This window comes from Carcharhinus amblyrhynchos, chromosome 15, assembly GCF_965287045.1.
Source record: "Carcharhinus amblyrhynchos chromosome 15, sCarAmb.v2.hapA, whole genome shotgun sequence".
Classification (NCBI taxonomy): domain Eukaryota; kingdom Metazoa; phylum Chordata; class Chondrichthyes; order Carcharhiniformes; family Carcharhinidae; genus Carcharhinus; species Carcharhinus amblyrhynchos.
The window spans coordinates 14,444,087-14,462,955 of record NC_137338.1 but is presented as its reverse complement, the minus strand read 5'-3'; the positions used below and the strand labels follow the sequence as shown (position 1 = coordinate 14,462,955).

The following is an 18,869-nucleotide window of genomic DNA, read 5'->3' as shown; positions in this document are numbered from 1 at the left end:
ACCTCTTAATCTCCTGCCATTCTCCCAAACTTTTAGATAAGCGACAGCTTCCCTCTATGTCACTCCTGGCATCCCCTGAAAGACTCATTGAGGCACTAATCATTGTCTCCTCTCAAACAGAAACTCCAAATGCCCCTTTTTACTCTGTATCAATGTTCTCATTCAGCACCTTCCACAGGGTATCAATTGTGCTACTGTCTCCCTGGGCAGCATGATGGCACAGTGGTTAGCACTGCTGCCTTACAGCACCAGGGACCCGGGTTCAATTCCCAACTTGGATTGCTATCTGTGTGGAGTTTGCACGTTCTCCGTGTCTGCGTGGGTTTCCTCTGGGTGCTCCTGTTTCCTCCCACAGTCCAAATTGTGCAAGTTAAGTGGATTGACTAAGTTGCCCCTTAGCAACTGGGGGATTAGCTAGGGTAAATGCATGGGGTTATGGAGATAGAGGCTGGAAGGGACTGTGGTCGGTGCAAACCCGATGGACTGAATGGCCTCCTTCTGCACTGTAGGATTCAATGATTCAGCTCATCCCCCTCAGTGCTGACTCTGTGGTCACTACCAGGGGATTATCACTGCCCTCTGCTGTATCCTCCATCATTCATTTGTGCTATCCATGACCTCATTCTGATTATTGCATGGTGTGATGGCCTTGTGGGAAACCTGGCTGAGGTGTCCTGACTACTTCCCCCTGAGTGAAGCCTCTCCAACTGCCTGTACCTCACCAGAAAGCTGTGGTGGTGGGGTGGCTCTTATCACCAAATCACACCTTGATCTCTCCTCCTCTGACACTTTCTCCTCGTTTGAGCACCTCATCTTGTTCCATCCCTTTCACCCCTCATTTAAAAATGTTATTTTTCTAGCCTACCAATTGTGATAAATATGTTCTTAACAAGATAATTTCACTGTTTTTCTCTCTCAGTTCAGCCTTTGCACCAAGCAACAGTAACTTATATTTATACAGCATAATATGTAACATCATGAACTGTCCAGGACACTTCACAGGCACATTATAAAACAAAACATGACTGAGTTATGTGAGGAAATATTAAGTCAAATGACCAAATGCTTGGTCAAAGATGTTTACGAGGGTGGAATGTGGGAACCAGACAGGGGTGCTGAAATAAGCAAATCCTAGATGATGAAGGCATTAATTAGGTTTTCAGCATCAGATGAACTGACAGGCAATGTTAGCTAGGTGGAAATAGTTGGTCTTAGTGATGCCATGAATGAAGTTGGAATCTCATATTGAGACCAAGAATGACAGCAAGTTTGTAAACATGTGAAAACTAATGCTGTGCCTTCAGATAAAGCTGAGAAACAGGAGGGGTCAAGCACATGTCCTTGCAGACACCAGAGGTAATGGTATAGCAGCAGGAAGGAAAGCCACTGCAAGTGATTCTCTGGCTAAGATTAGGTAGATTAGAATGAACAGGTGAGCAGTCCCATCCAGTTGGACAATAGTGTAGTTGCATTGGAGAAAGAATGTGTGGTCAACTATGTCAAGAGGCTGTACACAGGTCAAGAAGGATAAGGAAGTTTACCTTTGTCACAGTCACATGATATGTCATTTAATAAGAGTTATTTCAGTGTTGTGGCAGCAGTGATTGGAGGAATTTGAACATGAAATTCTATGAAAGCTAGAGAGTTGGAAGGCAACACATTCAAGGACTTTGGAGAAGAAAGGGAGATAGGACAATAGCTTGTAAAGTTTGTTTTTTTTTGAGAAGGCGGATGACAGTAGATTTAAAGGGAAGAGGGACTATACTTGCAAACAGAGAACTGTTTATGACATTGACTAACATGGCACCCAGATAGGGAAATTGGTGGGCGGGGGGGGGCGGTAGCAGGGGGTTGGAAACAATGATGTGGTATGAATAGAATTGAGGCAACAAGTGGCAAGTCTTATGGACAAAATGGGCTCAGAAAGGGTAACTTCTCAATCTCAGTGATTGCAACCTCCAACGCATTCCTTATGAATTCATAGCACCTCTGTCTTCCCTCCATTTAAATTTCCCAACCCAAATCTGGGATCACCTGGATCTTTCTATCTTATGTAGTCTTGCTATTGCCATTGTATCGGTCACAGACAAGGCCATCTCTGATCACTTCCTGGTTTTATTGTGCAGCCACAGCCCCTTCATCCTCCCCATATAACTTCCTTCAGTGCCACCCCTGAAAAAAAAATCTCTTCCCAATTCACTTTGAACTGAACTCTCTTTGTTCCTCCATTCACCTTGACATTTCTACAGCTATCAACTCTGCCCCAATCTCAGCTCATCTGCTACAGAAATTGCAACTAGGAGCTGGATTTTATGGCCTCGCTCAACCTGAGATCAGAAAATCGTGCCCGGGGTCAAATGACCTATCCATTGTCCACCCCTCACCCACTCCAATTCCTGTAGCGGACGGGGTGGTAGAATTCCAGAGTGTGCAATGGCTTTATTAGCTTCAGACTTAACTATTCCAACAAACCCCTGGCTGGTTACCCATGTTTTACCAAAGCGCTTGACAATATTGTTTGAACAGTCATCACTTTTCATAGTATTTATTACAGAACTGGCTAAGTTATATAGACTGTTCATATACACTAATTATTTGTACAAAAATCTTAAAGACAAACTAAAAAAACAGTTGCATTCCACTTTGGCTAACAACATTATTTACATTGATGAAGCGAAAAAGTAGATAAATCACCAGATTTCTCAGGCCAGAATCTGAATCTATTGCAACAGTCCATATTATGATGTCTTTACTTGGGCCTGGAATGAAACACTGTGTCTCTCGTACATGTTTCAAACGCGGGCAATGCCAAGTTCCCATTTGCGGCACGATATGCTTCCTTCTGAGAACTAGGAGCCATAATTAGCTTCATCAAAAGCCTTCCTGGCACGTTTCAATTCTTCATTCATTGTCAACAGGTCCTTTACCCTTGCAAACTTGCGAGGATCTTTACGAATAAGGAAGACAATATCTTCAACTTGAACCCGGCCCTGACGTCCTATTGACATGGCCTTGTGAGTCTTTATAAAGGCAGAAATTATAAACATTATAATTTAATATGTAAAATCAAAAAATATCCCACAGAGCACACTATTTCACATTTATTTAATTGTACAAACAAACTGCAGTGCTAAGATATTAGAACTAATAAAGGTAATAAATACATTATTCAACATGAAATTTATCATAAACTGTAATTTCTACTCAGACGTAGGATAAGTTCCAAACAACCTATCACAAACAAAAACAGCAGTGTTGTTTGCTCAATTGATGCACTCAAACACATCACAACTAAATGGTCATGGTCACTTTTTTACTAATTGACAACAGTCATGCTGAGGTTTGAGCTGCCACTAGGCATGCAGTACAAACCTGGCTACACGGAAACACCAAGGTTATGGAACTAACCAAAGATGTGCTGGTTAACATGGATTGACCATGTTAAATTGACCCTAGTGTCAGGGGGATTAGTAGGGTGAATATGTGGGGTTACGGGGATAGGACATAAGAAATAGGAAATAGGAGCAGGAGTAGGCCATCTAGCCCTTCGAGCCTGCCCCGCCATTCAATAAGATCATGGCTGATCTGTCGTGGCTCAGTTCCACCTTCCCGCCCTCTCCCCATAACCCTTAATCCCCTCTCATCAAAAACCCATCAACCCGCGTCTTAAAAATATTTAGCGAGGCAGTAGGGGTTCAATGAACTAGATAGCTCTTTCAAATAGTCAGCATGAGCACATGGACAAAAAAGGCTTTTGTGTGTAAATTCTGTATAGTTTAGATTGCCTTGAATTTAACGGGCAATTTCTGCCAGATCTGGGAGATAATCTATTATTTTGTTTATTCGTATTCATTAAATAGTATTTTCTATGCCACAGCAAACTGCTACGAAATATAAATTGTCCCAATAATAGACATACTATAGGAAGCACTGGGTAAATTTGGAATATAGACGTTTCTGCTTTTAGTAACCTAATGCATGATAATTATAATAATTGTAGTACAATCATTTTCCACTTATCAAAACAGATTGTAAACATTGTTAATAATAAGCACAGATCCAGAACGAAGATTCTGCTACTCTGCTCCAACAAGGTAACTACCATCAATCTCAGGATATACTCTTATTTTGCACCATAAATATTTTCATTTTCCATGCTGATTCTTTTATGACTTTGCTAAATGGGGCTGATTAGCACTGATTGTACAATTGTCAGCTTTGCTTGTACAAAAGCAAAATATTGCAGATGTTAGAAATCAAATAAAAACAGGAGATGTTGAAAATACTCAACAGGTCAGGGAACATCCTCAGCAACCCGAAAAATTAACTCTGTTCCTCTCTTCACAGATGCTGTACAGACTGCTAAGCATTTCCAGCATTTTGTTCTATTTTTGTTGGCCACTTGATGATTCAAATTCCCAGGAGACCCAACATTGCATTTCATGCTTGTATTATACAACCTTAACCTCACTCTCCCCTCCAGGATTTTCAGACATATTCTAGTTAGAAACCAGAGCAATGTTGAAGGTGTTGTTGCGTCATTGATGCCATCCTTCAGCTACGACATCAAACTGATGCCCCGTCTTCCTGTTCCAGTGGATCAGACCAATGTTAAAGATTCCAGAAATCTGACAAACATTCTTCCCCAACCAATACCACCTAAAACAGATTTAATCATTCAGCTCAATGCTATTTGTATTATATTCATGCACACAAAATGGCTGCTAAATAACAAAAGTGGTTGTAACTCAAAAAGTAATTCATTGTAAGTGAAGCACTTTGGGACCTTTAAAAAGTAAGAGTGCTCTGAGTAACTGCTAGTTCTTTATTTTAAGTATTTCAAACAACTATTTTCAAAGCTTTACTTGAATTCAACTGAGCAAAAATATATTGTGTATGAACTTGTTAATAAATCTGTCAGAACTCTATAAACAAACCCCCAGCCTTTCATTAACATACAGTACTACATTTAACCCCATACCCATCCTCAAAATTAGTCATGAAAACAAATCTGACAATTTAATATTCCAACAATTTTGACAAAGGGAAGCGAGTGAAGCAATGCAGAGAAGGCTCCAAGTTGTGAGCTTGAAGTGAATAATGATAATATCTTGGACAAGTCACACTACCATGATCAGGCAGTGACATTGGAATTTCCTGAGCACGCAATAAGAAATAATGATTTAAAAAGTTTGATGCTGGTGGGAAAGATTGATAGTAAAAGTGATTGAGGTTGACAAAGAGCAATCTTTTTAAAGAGCCTCGCACAGTGGGTGAATGCAGTACAAGTGAAGATGATTCATGCCTCCAGGGCAAGATTAATATGGTGGCCCATGGTGGCCGACTTCTTTTCAGGAAATGGTACCTGAAGCTTGGTAATTGGTATGCAGGCTACAACTATGATAAACATAAAGTCCAGCTCACCATCTCGGTAATAAATTCAATGACGAGATCCTCCAGGATGTCCACTGATTCAGTGTAAGGATTCTGGTCATCCCCGAAACCATACATCATACATCTCACTGTTTGGAAATACAATAACAGCAAAAATGGTGTGTCTCTCTGCTGTAATTCTATGCATCTCAAACAAAGATATCCAACTCTGCTGTGTTTTAGTAACCCTCTACCCATCTGCTATAGCCAACCACTTACTAGGAACATGCATGATCCTAATCTGCCTGGTTGTATGATAGTGACCAACTAAGACTAAAATTACTTTATTCTACTTTTTTATTCCATTTAAAAACAAAATTAAAAAGCATGTACTTTTAAGCAAAGCTTGGTAACACTATTTACCAGGGGCAGTATGGTGGCACAGTGATTAGCACTGTCGGATAGCGAACATGGTACCGTTGTTTAAAAAGGGTAGGAGGGATAGCCCGGGTAACTATAGGCCGGTGAGTTTAACGTCAGTGGTAGGCAAGTTGATGGAGAGGATTCTTAGGGATAGGATGTATGAGCACTTAGAGCGTTGCGATCTGATTAAGGATACACAGCATGGCTTTGTAAAGGGGAAGTCTTGCCGTACAAATCTGGTAGGATTCTTTGAGGAGGTGACAAAAACAGTCGACGAAGGACGAGCCGTTGATGTCGTCTATATGGATTTCAGTAAGGCGTTTGACAAAGTCCCTCATGGTACGTTGGTAGAGAAGATTAAAGCTCATGGGATACACGGCCAGGTATCTAGATGGGTAGAGAACTGGCTTGCAAAGAGGAGTCAGAGAGTAGTAGTGGAGGGGTCCTTTTCTAGCTGGAGGTCTGTCACTAGTGGTGTGCCGCAGGGCTCAGTACAGGGATCTCTTCTCTTTGTAGTGTATATAAATGATTTGGAAGAGGGAGTAGGTGGTGCAATCAGCAAATTTGCTGATGACACCAAGATGGCTGGATTGGCGGGCAGTGAGGAGCAGTATCTGGCAATACAAAGTGATATTGATAGGCTGGTGTATTGGGCAGATACATGGCAAATGGAGTTTAATCTGGATAAATGTGAGGTGATGCATTTTGGCTGGAATAATGTAGGGGGGAGTTATATGATAAAGGGTATGCCCATAAGGAGTATAGAATCGCAGTGAGACCTGGGGGTGCAAGTGCACAAGTCTTTGAAGGTGGCAGTGCAAGTGGAGAGTGTGGTGAAGAAAGCCTATGGTATGTTAGCCTTTATAGGAAGGGGTATAGAATATAAGAGCTGGAGTCTAATGTTGCAGTTGTACAGATCATTGGTTAGGCCGCATTTAGAGTACTGCGTCCAGTTCTGGTCGCCTTACTACCTGAAGGACGTGGAGACTCTGGAGAGAGTGCAGAGGAGGTTTACCAGGATGTTGCCTGGTATGGAAGGACTGGGGTATGAGGAAAGATTGAATAAAGTGGGGCTCTTTTCCCTTGAAAGATGGCGACTGAGGGGGGGGTCTAATAGAAGTATATAAGATTATGAAGGGTATAGATACAGTAAACAGAGGTAAGCTATTTCCTATGATAGAGACACATAGGACAAGGGGCCATGGGCTTAAGGTGAGGGGGGAAAGAGGTATAACACAGATATTAGAGGGAGGTTTTTCACACAGAGGGTAGTGGGGGTATGGAATGCTCTGCCAAGGTGGTGGAGGCAAACACGCTAGAGTCATTTAAGAGTAACTTAGACAGGCACATGATTGGGTTGGAGATGGGTGGATATAGGAGATTGTTTTAAATAAGGGTAATTAGCACTGGGGCATCCCTGGTAAGGCAAATGGATATGGTACAACAATAATGTTTTTTTTTCTTTTTATTCACAGGTTTTTAAGTTGGTCCGCCTTGTGTCCAACAAGGGGCATACACGCGATGGGTCGTATTTGGGCTGCTCTTGGTTGTTCGAGATTGGCCTAGTGCTTCATGTCGTTAGTGTGTGCCTAAACTGGACCAGATGCTGGGCAACACGACAGCTCAGTGACTATCACTGTTTGCTGTGCAGACATATGGATTTGGGCCAGTGTCTGTGGGAGTTTGCGCGTTCTCCCTGTGCTTGCGTGGGTTTTCTCCGGGTGCTCCGGTTTCCTCCCACACCCCAAAGATGTGCTGTTAGGCTGATTGGCAGTAATAAATTGTCCCTAAATTAGTTTCCCTCAATGTGGATGGCCATAAAACATTAGACACGGGTCATGGTGGAGGGGGGGACTGGTGGTGTTAAGATGGCGGCACGGGCTCGTTGGGCCAAAGGGCCTGTTTCCTGGGCTGTTTTTGTTCTTTGTCTCACAGCACCAGGGACCCAGGTTCAATTCTGGCCTTGGTGACTGCCTATGTGGAGTCTGCACATTCTCCCCGTGTCTGTGTGGGTTTCCTCTGGGTGCTCCAGTTTCTCCTCACATTCCAAAGATGTGCGAGTTAGGTAGATTGGTTGTGCTAAATTGCTCCTTAGTGTCAGGGGAACTAGCAGGGTAAATACACAGGGTTACGGGGATCAGGTCTGGGTGGAATTGGCCAACTGGCCTCCTCCTGCGAGATTCTCTGATTCGATTTCAAAGCATTATGGATAAAACTACAAACTCCAATAGGAACCATGATTTTATTTCTTTAATTTTCCTCTCCAGAGACAAAGATAATTCCTGAAGATTTTGCATAGATGTCGTTGTCGTTTAACAAGTAACAAGAAACCATCAGCCTCGCAGCATCATTTTGTTTAATGAATACAAATTCTGTTTGTTCTTGGTCAATCAAATCATTGCTCCCATATCATATACTATCCCATCAAAGAGTGAAAATCAGATTAACTATAGTAATTGCAACTTTTAATTTTTATGCAGAAAGATGAACGTTTATACTTGGGTTTTAGACACTACTAGATTTATAACATTGTTGATTTTTAAATATTTTACCAGCGTTAAGACTTACATTCCTTAGAAAACAATCTTTTTCTTCTGCCTTGACCACCCTCTGCACCGCTTCCACTCTCTTCCACATCTTCATCAAACTGTAAGGAGAGAATTGCTAGGTATTTAATTTTTTAAAATGATAATCATATAGTATACATTATTCACACATCTTATACCCAGAATATATTGTCTTAGAATCACAGAATCCTTACAGTGCAGAAGAGGTCATTCAGCCCATCAAATCTGCACCAACTCTCTGACACAGTATCTTACCTAGACCCTCTTGCCTGTCCTATTGCTGTAAACACAGTAAAAAGTCTGACAACACCAGGTTTTAGTCCAACCGATTTATTTGATAGTAAACTCACTAGCTTTCGAGGGGATTCCCTCTTCTTCAGGTGAATGGAGAGTTCTAGCCTCAGACAGAGCATATAAAGCACAGACAGCTTAGAGATTATTGATTAGAATGCGAATCCAACATGAACCCAAGATTCATGTCGCACTATCTGTAACCCCCGTGACTTGCCTGGGTTTGCAAAACCTCACTTACTGTACTGTCTGGAGACAATACACATCTCTTTAACCTGTGATCAGTGCTCCTTCCACACACATTGTCAGCCACTTTAGGACTTGAACAGCAGGTTAGGTGTAAAGATTCGCATTCTAATCAGTAATCTCTAAACTGTCTGTGCTTTATATGCTCTGTCTGAGGCCAGAACTCTCCATTCACCTGAAGAAGAGGGAATCCCCTCGAAAGCTAGTGAATTTACTATCAAATAAATCGATTGGACTAAAACCTGGTGTTGTCAGACTTTTTACTGTGTTTACCCCAGTCCAACGCCGGCATATCCACATCACTATCGCTGTAACCCACACATTTACCATGTCTAATCCACCATACCTCATCTTTGGACTGTGGGAGGAAACATAGAAGATGGGAAACTATTTGACCGCTTGTGCCTGCTCCGCCATTCATCACGATCATGGCTGATCATCCAACTCAATAGCCTTATCCTGCTTTCTCCCCATAACCTTTGATCCCATCCGCTCCAAGTGCTAAATCTAGCAGCCTCCTGAATACATTCAATATTTTAGCATCAACTACTTCCTGTGGTAATAAATTCCAGAGATTCACCACTCTTTGGGTGAAGAAATGTCTCCTCATCTCCATCCTAAATCTACCCCCAAATTCTCAGGCTGTGACCCCGGTTCCAGACTCCCCCACCATCAGGAACATCTTCCCTGCATCTACCCTATCTAGTCCTGTTTGAATTTTATAAGTCTCTAAGTTATTCATCTGAACTTAAGCAAAAACAATCCCAATCCGAAAGCCCACCAACACCTCTACTTTCTCAGAAGACTAAGGAAATTTGGCATGTCAGCTATAACTCCCACCAACTTTTACAGATGCACTACAGAAAACATTCTTTCTGGTTGTATGACAGCTTGGTATAGCTCTTGTTCTGCCCAAGACCTCAAGAAACTACAAAAGGTTGTGAATGTAGCCCAATCCACCACACGAATCAGTCTCTCATCCACTGACTCTCTCTACACTTCCTGCTGCCTTGGCAAAGCAGCCAGCATAATTAAGGACCCCACACACCATGTACATTCTATCTTCCATCAGGGAAAAGACACAAATGTCTGAGGTCACATACCAACCGACTCAAGAACAGCTTCTTCCTGCTGCCATCAGACTTTTGAATTAACTTGTCTTGTATTAAGTTCTCTACACCCTAGCCATGACTGCAACACTACATTCTGCATTGTCTCGTTTCCTTTTCTATAAATGGTAAGCTTTGTCTATATAGCATTCAAGAGACAATACTTTTCAGTGTATGCTAGTACACGTGACAATAATCATCAAATCATTCCTAACCTAGTCAATCTCTCCTCATACATCAGTCCCGCCTCCTGGAATCAGCCTGGTAAACCTTCACTGCACTCCCTCAAGGGCAAGAACATCCTTCCTCAGAAAAGGAGACCAAAACCGCACACAATATTCTAGATGTGGCCTCACCAAGGCCCTGTGTAATTGCAACAACACATCCCTGCTCCTCCACTCGAAACCTCTTGCTCTGAAGGCCAACATACCATTTGCCTTCTTTACTGCCTGCTACATGCTTGTGTTTAGCGATTGGTGCAAAGAACACCCAGGTCCTGCTGCACACTCCCCTCCCCCAATTTACAGCCATTCAGGTAGTAATCTGCTGTCATGTTTTTACTTCCAAAATGAATAACCTCATATTTATCCAAATTATATTGCACCTGCAGCAAACCCAGACGGATACAGGGAGAACATGCAGATTCCACAGTCACCCAAGGCTGGAATGATGCAGTAGTGCTAACCACTGTGCCACCCATCTTATAGCATATAGTGCTGGAGGTGTGAAAGGAATTGCACGTATCAAAAGATCTCCCAGGTAAAATTAACAAGCAAGATCTGCATGTGTACCTACCACCATAAATTAACACCATTGTAAAAACTGCGCCTTTACGCTACTGACACCCAAAAAATTCTAGACCAAACCAGTTTGGATCTCTGCAATGCATCACAGAGTTCCTCTAAACTAGCTACTTAGTGTGTCCTGGATCAAACTCTTCCACCACAAAGTCAAAAATCTTTGGAACAGCAAATGTAAAAGCAGGCACTGAAATAATCACTGAACCCCGGACATTCTCTCTTTCACTTCTTCCATCAGGAAAAAGGTACAAAAATCTGAGGTCACGTACCAACCGACTCAAGAACAGCTTCTTCCCTGTTGCTGTCAGACTCTTGAATAGACATACCTTATATTAAGTTGATCTTTTTCTACACAATATCTATGATCGTAACACTACATTCTGCAGCCTCTCCTTTTCTTCTCTATGTGCTTTATGAACAGTATGCTTTGTCTGTATAGCATACAAGAAACAATACTTTTCACTGCATACCAATACATGTGACAATAAATCAAATCAAAAGTTATTGAAATTCAACTGATAAAATAACATATGTTTTATGTTAAAATTGTTGATCAGTCTCAAGATTCCAAATCATAAACAATGTCACAGCAAATACATGATTCTTGAGTTCATTTCCTTCCCACATGACCCAAGTGGCCCTCAACTCCTCAAAATAAAAACAAGGTGCCCTCCATCCACCCATGAATAAGTTTTCAATACCTTTTGCTACCTACATTGGCCATATATCCCATTCCAACTTACATGCTTGTTGCCATTCTCAGCCCCCCCAACTGGTTGTAGTTGCTTTACAAACTTCAAGTGAGTCCCAGTTTCCATTTTATAATAACTCCTAAATCTTCTTTAATTTCCTATCCACAGCACTACCCTGAACTGCAGTCTCCCTCACTACCAGGCTGTAGTTTTTTATTTTGATTGGATTTATTATTGTCATGTCAAATCAAATTTTGCCTTTGCTGATACCTGATTGCTTCAAACCTCACTTCTACCCAATCCCAAAGATCACCACCCCTTACTTAACACTTCATTCTAACACCATCCTATTCCTTACTTCGATCCCTTGCCTTCTCTTCTCCATTCCCCAAAATTGGTTCTGTTATCCTGTATTGTCCAACTCTACTTGATTTGAAGAATTTAAATTAGTCTTGTCCACTGAATTGCAACATAACAGGAGAAAGACTAGTAATTATGTGTACTGTGCACCATTTTGGATGAAACTGTGGGGGAAATAGGTCAGTATAAGATTTGTTTTGGAAAATGTGGAAATAATCAAGTTATATTAAATTATTTTTATTAAAAATTTTAAAACTCAACACAAGGTTCACCATCCAGCCACACCCCATGAGAACACAACAACCCGACTGTTAATCATGAAGGCAAAACTGATTCAACAGACTGCTTCCTCCTAATACCCAAGTCTAATTAAGCCTCAGGAATCAAAACAAACCATTATGGGGAGGCCATGGCCCAGTGGTATTATCACTGGGCTATTAACCCAGAAAATGTGCTGGAGACCCAGGTTTGAATCCCACCACAGCAGATGGTAGAATTTGAACTCCATAAAATAAATCTGGAATTAAGAATCTATTATGACCATGAAATCATTGTCAATAATCAGAAAAAAAAATTTGGTTCACTAATATCCTTTAGGGGAGGAAATCTGCTGTCCTTACCTGGTCTGGCCTACATGTGACTCCAGAGCCACAGCAATGTGATTGACTCTCAACTGCCCTTGGGTAACTACGGATGGGCAATCAATACTGGCCAGCCAGTGATGCCCAAGTCCGATGAACGAGTAAAAGAAAAAAAATTCAACCTCATTGCTTGGACTGCTCCCAGTCCAAGCAATGATACAAATGACTTGAACGTGTTGATGCATTTTTCCTCCAAGCAATACTAATTTGAAATATACAGATAGAAGGTGGCTTCAGAAAATATGTGAAAGATACTTTAATGTAGTGGCCTGCTAAATTATAGAAAGAATCATTAAAGGCAAACTGTAATGTAAAAGAAATGCTTGTGCTCAAAATAAGAGAACAATGAAAAAAAGACTAAAAACCACAGGCTCTGAGAATACATATGAAATAAACTTTGAACATTCTGTTGCGTTGAGCTTTTATGAATTTGAAAGTTAGGGTGTAGTGCTTATGAGAAGATTGCAGAGTTAGGGACGAATAAGAAATATTAGCCAAAGGAGAGGAAAAAACAGGCAAAATGCACATGCAACTCAGAGAGGCTTCATCAACAGTATTTTCCAAACCCATGATCTCCACCACCTCAAAGGGCAAGTGCATGGGAACCTTCAAGTTCATGGTGGCACAGTGGTTAGCAATGCTGCCTCACAGGGTCAGGGACTGATTCCTGGTTTGGGACAGTGACTGTCTGCATATTCTCCCCTAGTCTGCGTGGGTTTCTTCCCACTGTCTGAAGGACTTGCTAGTTTAGTACATTGGCTATGCTCCCTCAGTGTACCCAAACAGATTCTGGTGTGGTGCGATTAAGGGATTTTCACAGCAACTTCATTGCAATGATAATGTAAGCCTACTTGTGACACTAGTAAATAAATAAACTCAATCAGACATTATCCTGACTGAGCTATAGTGCCATTTCTAAATGTCACTAGGTCAAAATCCTGGAACTCCTTGCCAGACAACACCGTGGGTGTGCACCAACACCATATGAACTGCAACAGCTCATGAAGGAAGGCGACCGACACTTTCTAAAGGTAATCAGGGAAGGGCAATAAATGCTGACTAGCCAGCGACACTCACAACCCATGAAAAAGTAGAACTGTTCCTCCTACTCCCTGCCCTACTGTAAATCCTCAATTCTCCTTGTACTAACTGAACTAATGCACCATGACAGGCATATTCACAAAACAAATAATAAATGGGCAGCACAGTGGTTAGCACTGCTGCCTCACAGCGCCAGGGATGCGGGTTGCATTCCCGACTTGGATCATTGTGTGGAGTTTGCACGTTGTCCCTGTGTGGGTTTCCTCCGGGTGCTCCGGTTTCCTCCCACAGACTGAAAGACGTGCTGGTTAGGTGCATTGACCCCAACAGGGCACCAAACTGTGGGGACTAGGGGAATTTCACAGTACCTTCATTGCAGTGTTAACGTAAGCCCTAGTTGTGACTAATAAATAAAACTTTATTTTAAAAGGGATACCCGCCTCTCTAGAAATCAGGTTCCTGATAGAACCGACAAATTCATCCGCCACCCTCCATTAACACTGGTCACAGGGAAGCAAGGTGCATTGCAGCCTCTGATGTTTCATTCATGGCTGCAGTTGCGGAGAAGGGAGCGCTGGTTCAGTACTACCCTTTTCTGGTTACTTCCTTCCCGCTGCCGCTCTCAAACAGAGCCCGGCGTCAGGATGCCGCAGTCAACGGCGCTGAGCGCTCTGACAAGACGAAGCCGGGACTCACCGCCTGCTCGTCGTCCTCATCGGCCATTTTTTTCGGAGACGGATCTCGGTCCATCGATCAATACGTCACACAGCCCAGCAACGGTCAGCAGTGGAATGTTCACAGAATCTCCAGGGAGACGGCTGCGTCATTGGCGTCACCAGCGTCGCTGCGTCACCGATGTCATGTGTTCGTCTGTCAGCCTCGGCGATGGCGGAGTGTCGCCTTGTGTTATGAAGCAGGGTGGACTATTCTGCTCTTGGCCTGTAAATCACAGGCGGTCTTCTCCACGGGGGGAAATAAAATCTTCTGCACGATTTCAACAGCTCAAAGCTGACACCCACTGTTATCAAAAGCCATCTGGTTCAGTAATGTCCTTTAGGGAATGAAATATGCCCTCTTCACTCCTGATGTGGGTATGCTGGCGTTGGACTGGCGTAAACACCGTAAAAAGTCTGTTCTTGAACAGCAGGTTAGGTGTAAGGATTCGCATTCTAATCAGTAATCTCTAAACTGTCTGTGCTTTATATGCTCTGTCTGAGGCCAGAACTCTCCATTCACCTGACGAAGGGACTAACCCCGAAAGCTTGTGAGTATATTATCAAATAAATAGGTTGGACTTAAACCTGGTGTTGTCAGACTTTTTACTGTGTTTACCCCAGTCCAATGCCGGCATATCCACATCACGATGTAGACAGGGACATGTTCTCCTTTACACTGACAATCTCCTTCGTTTCATTGACATTGAGGGAAAGATTATTGTTGCTGCACCAGTTCACCAGATTTTCTATCTCATTTCTGTACTTTGTCTCATCATTGTTTGAGATTGACCCACAATGGTGGTGTCGTCAGCAAACTTGAAAATCGAATTGGAGGGGAATTTGACCACAGTCATAGGTGTATAAGGAGTATAGTAGGCAGCTGACAACACAGTCTTGTTGGGCACCGGTGTTGAAAATGATCGTGGAGGAGGTGTTGTTGCCTATCCTTACTGATTGTGGTCTGTGAGTTAGGAAATTCAGGATCCAGTCACAGAGGAAGGTGCTGAGGCACAGGCCATAGAGTTTAGAGATGAGTTTCGTGAGAATAATAGTGTTGAAGACTGAGCTGTAGTCAATAAATAGGATTCTGACATAGGTGTCCTTGTTATCTAGGTATTCCAGTGTTGAGTGCAGGGCCATGGAGATGGGGACAGATGTGGACCTGTTGCAGTGGTAGGCAAACTGTAGTGGACCCAGGTAATTGGGAGATTGGATTTGATTCATGCCATGACTAGCTTTTTGAAGCACTTCATAATGATGGATTATTATCATGCCGGCTGTTTGAAAGTTGAGGAAACAGGAATTGGTGAGAGACACTTTTCAGTCATCCAAAGCCAGTGTCGGAACCATCACTGTAATTTTTCTAGGAGTTTTGCCTAAATTCTTATGCAGCTGGCTTCCGGAAGGATGCTAGCATTTGTTCAAAATCCTCCCCTTGAATCCGGAGGATGTGGTGGAGCGATGGCTGATGAAATTTCTCTGGCTCCCTTATGTATCACTCATATAGAGTTCAAACCCCACTGCAATACAGGAGTGCACTGATGACAGCCTTCTGCCATCTCAACCTTGCCCCTCACCTGAGGTGTGATGCCCCTCAGGTTAAATCACCACCAGTCAGCTCTCCCCCTCAGTCATCTGGACTTTACTTACTTTTACTTTAGACTCGAATTTTTCTTGACTTGCAGAGATCATTGGTGTCAAACACTCGCACCGTAGTTTATAGAAGGCTGAGCTGGTGCAGCTGATTTGATATTGGACCTCCACGTCAATGGTGATTTTTTTTTGAGGGATTTGGCTACTAAAGTATTGGATGTACTCAACATGTTCCAAAGTGTGCCTTCAACATGTATAAGAGATGGAATAATTGATTGATGAAATGTGAGTTGATATGTGAGTTTTGTTTTGACAACATTGAAGGACAGGCTGAGTCATTTGAATGAAGAATTGAAGAGATCAAGAGCTGTTTGCAAATTTGGTGCAGAGTAGGCAATGACAATGCAGTCACTCACAAACGAGATCGTGTAGAATCATGGAATCCCTACAGTGTAGAAGGAGGCCATTCAGCGCATTGAATCTGCACTGACCACAATCCCACCCAGCCCCTAACCCGGAATCCTATGTATTTACCCTGCTAGACCCCTAACACTAAGGAATTAACGTGGCCATCCACTTAACTCACACATCTTTGAACTATGGGAAGAAACATCCAGAGAAAACCTACGCAGACATGGGGAGAACATGTAAACTCCACACAGACAGTCACCTGTGGCTGGAATTGAACCCAGGTCACTGCTGCTGTGAGGCAGTAGTGCTAACCACTGTGGCACAGTGTTACCTTGTATGTTCTGATGGTCAGTTTTGTTTGGCAATGGAGATGACTGAGGTTAAAGAACTTTCCAGCTACATAGCATTCAATAGTTGTACCAGAGGACATTTGATAATTGGTGATTAGCCACTGTCAAGTAGATTGTAAATAGTGTGACGGCTATCACATAGCCTTGCTTGACACCGGTCTGAATTTTGATGGCATTTGTTTCAGACAGTTTCAGTCATATCATCAAGAGGCAATTGCCTGATTATAATGAAATTTCTTGTTCATCCAAATTTTTGGAGCACAATCCACAAAGTCTCATGTTTACTGAGTCAAATGCTTTGGTCAGGTTGATGAATCCAATGAAGAGTTCCTGGTTAAAAGCAAGTTACCAAGGATGCTGGAATCTACAACGAAAATACAAAATGCTGGAAAATCTCAGCTGGTCTTAAAGTATCCATGGAGAGAGAATAGAGCCAATGTTTTGAAGCTCATTGCCCACAGTAATGAGTTTAATCCTTAATTGTGCTCTGAAATGGTTCAGTAAGTCACTCAGTTGTATCAAATTCCTACAAAAGTGTGAATTAAGAATAAAATTGCATTCGCCATTACCCTAGGCAACAGAGATAACAGATGTCCATCCTGCCGGGTTGACGCTGACATTGGGGATTGATGTCAAAATTTGGAGGGTCGAGGGGTGCAACTGCCATGACATTGTGGGAGGAAGTGGTAGAAGTGGTGAATGCCAGGAGCCTGACATTGCGGTCTGGTCAGCAGTATAGAAAAAAGATGTACGACCTTCTTTGAGCAGCAAGGGTGAGTGAGCATCCCACTTGGAACCCCGCACATGCTTGGCACAGATCTCAAACCATGCTTACGACACCTGAAGGGCATGCAACAAGGCACACTTCCCTGAGGAGCAGAATCTAACCCCTTCTCACACCTCAATGAACATCCTTCAGTGGTGACCCTTTTCCCTGAAACTGCCAGCACAACACCCAAGATACAGGCACATATTGCACACTGTGCACCTCAATATATTAATGCTTGCTATCCACCTTATGTTCCCACAGGAGAAAAGCATACATAAACAGCGTGAGTCAGCACAGACTGGTGGTGATGTGCCTGACCTGCAGCAGCTGACCAGCCTTGAACAGCATGCCATGGAGCTGACAGGGTGTGATGGGGCATCCAGAATGTGATGGACAGCCAGTATGCAAGTGAGCATCAGCATACCCCTCGACCTTTGTCCTTCTCAACCTAAGTGTGATGCTGCATAGAATGTTGCACCTCCCATCCCCTAACGTGTGTTCTTTATTGTAGCTCTGGACCCAGAGGAACTCAGCCCTTCGAGTGTTGGTGCCCTCCCCCACTGATGCTCTGGAACAAACTCACCATGACACCTGAATGACACCTCAGAGGGAGGCTCTGAAGAATCCCCTGAGGACAGCACCAGTGAAGCAGCACTGGCATGTACCGCACACCCATCAACACAGACTATCATCACTGTGGGTACTTCTGGTGTTTAAGTTAAAAGTTAAAGTTTACTTACTAGTCACAAGTAAGGCTTATATTAACGCTGCAATGAAATTCCCCTAGTCACCACAGAGTCATTGTACCTAATCAGCACGTCTTTCAGAATGTGGGAGGAAACCAAAGCACCCGGAGGAAACCCACACAGACACAGGGAGAACATGCAGACTCCATACAGACACCTAAGCTGGGAATCAAACCCTGATCCCTGGTGCTGTGAGGCAGCATTGTTAGCCACTGTGCTATGGCTTCTGGGTCACTTACTGATGAGCACACCACTGATACTGATGCACATCGAATGGAAGTGGACGCATCTGCGGGCTCGGGCACACAGAGATCTGCTGGAGGCGCGGATTCAGCTGTCCCCAAGCCAGATGTCGGGCTTCGGGGTTTGTTCATCCCAGTGCTGGTGGAGATGCTTCAGCAAACCCAGGGAATTGTGGAAGCACTGTCAACAACTGTGCTGCGACTGCAAGGCTGTGTGTTGCAGGAGGTGGTGACGACACATCGTGCAAACCAGGCCAATATTGCAAGGATGGCAACTGCAGGGGAAAGTCTGGCTCAGGGGTCTGTCCTCATAGGCTGCATAGACCCAGCACCACCCCAGTCCCCCACTTGGGCCAGTAACCCCACTTGTGGGTGCTGGCAACACCACACAATTCATGGCACCATGTGTGACCCGATTAGGTTATGTGAAATTCCCATCATGTCAAATGCTGGCACAGATTATGCAGGTTGGTGGGCACTGTGTATCCTTGAGCTATTG

General features: G+C 43.1%; 1 protein-coding gene across 1 annotated transcript; it reads right to left on the bottom strand.

Annotated features, from left to right (window-relative positions):
* Positions 1-2,529: 2,529 nt before the first annotated feature.
* On the bottom strand, positions 2,530-14,369 carry taf13 (TATA-box binding protein associated factor 13). Its single transcript, XM_080203440.1, has 4 exons — positions 14,240-14,369; positions 8,365-8,443; positions 5,425-5,522; positions 2,530-3,020 (listed from the first exon to the last, which is right to left on the bottom strand). Exons 1-4 carry the CDS (start codon positions 14,291-14,293, stop codon positions 2,850-2,852), a joined length of 402 nt encoding a protein of 133 aa, XP_080059566.1. The 5' UTR covers positions 14,294-14,369; the 3' UTR covers positions 2,530-2,849.
* Positions 14,370-18,869: the final 4,500 nt, after the last annotated feature.

What these genes read in the sequence shown, in the direction of transcription:
- taf13 (XM_080203440.1), bottom strand. Translation starts at nt 14,293, where the DNA reads ATGGACCGAGATCCGTCTCCGAAAAAAATGGCCGATGAGGACGACGAG. An exon ending in ATGAGGACGACGAGCAGGCG is followed by an intron (nt 8,444 to 14,239) that starts GTGAGTCCCGGC and finishes CTCTCCTTACAG; the next exon opens with TTTGATGAAGATGTGGAAGA. An exon ending in TTGAATTTATTACCGAGATG is followed by an intron (nt 3,021 to 5,424) that starts GTGAGCTGGACT and finishes GCCTTTATAAAG; the next exon opens with ACTCACAAGGCCATGTCAAT.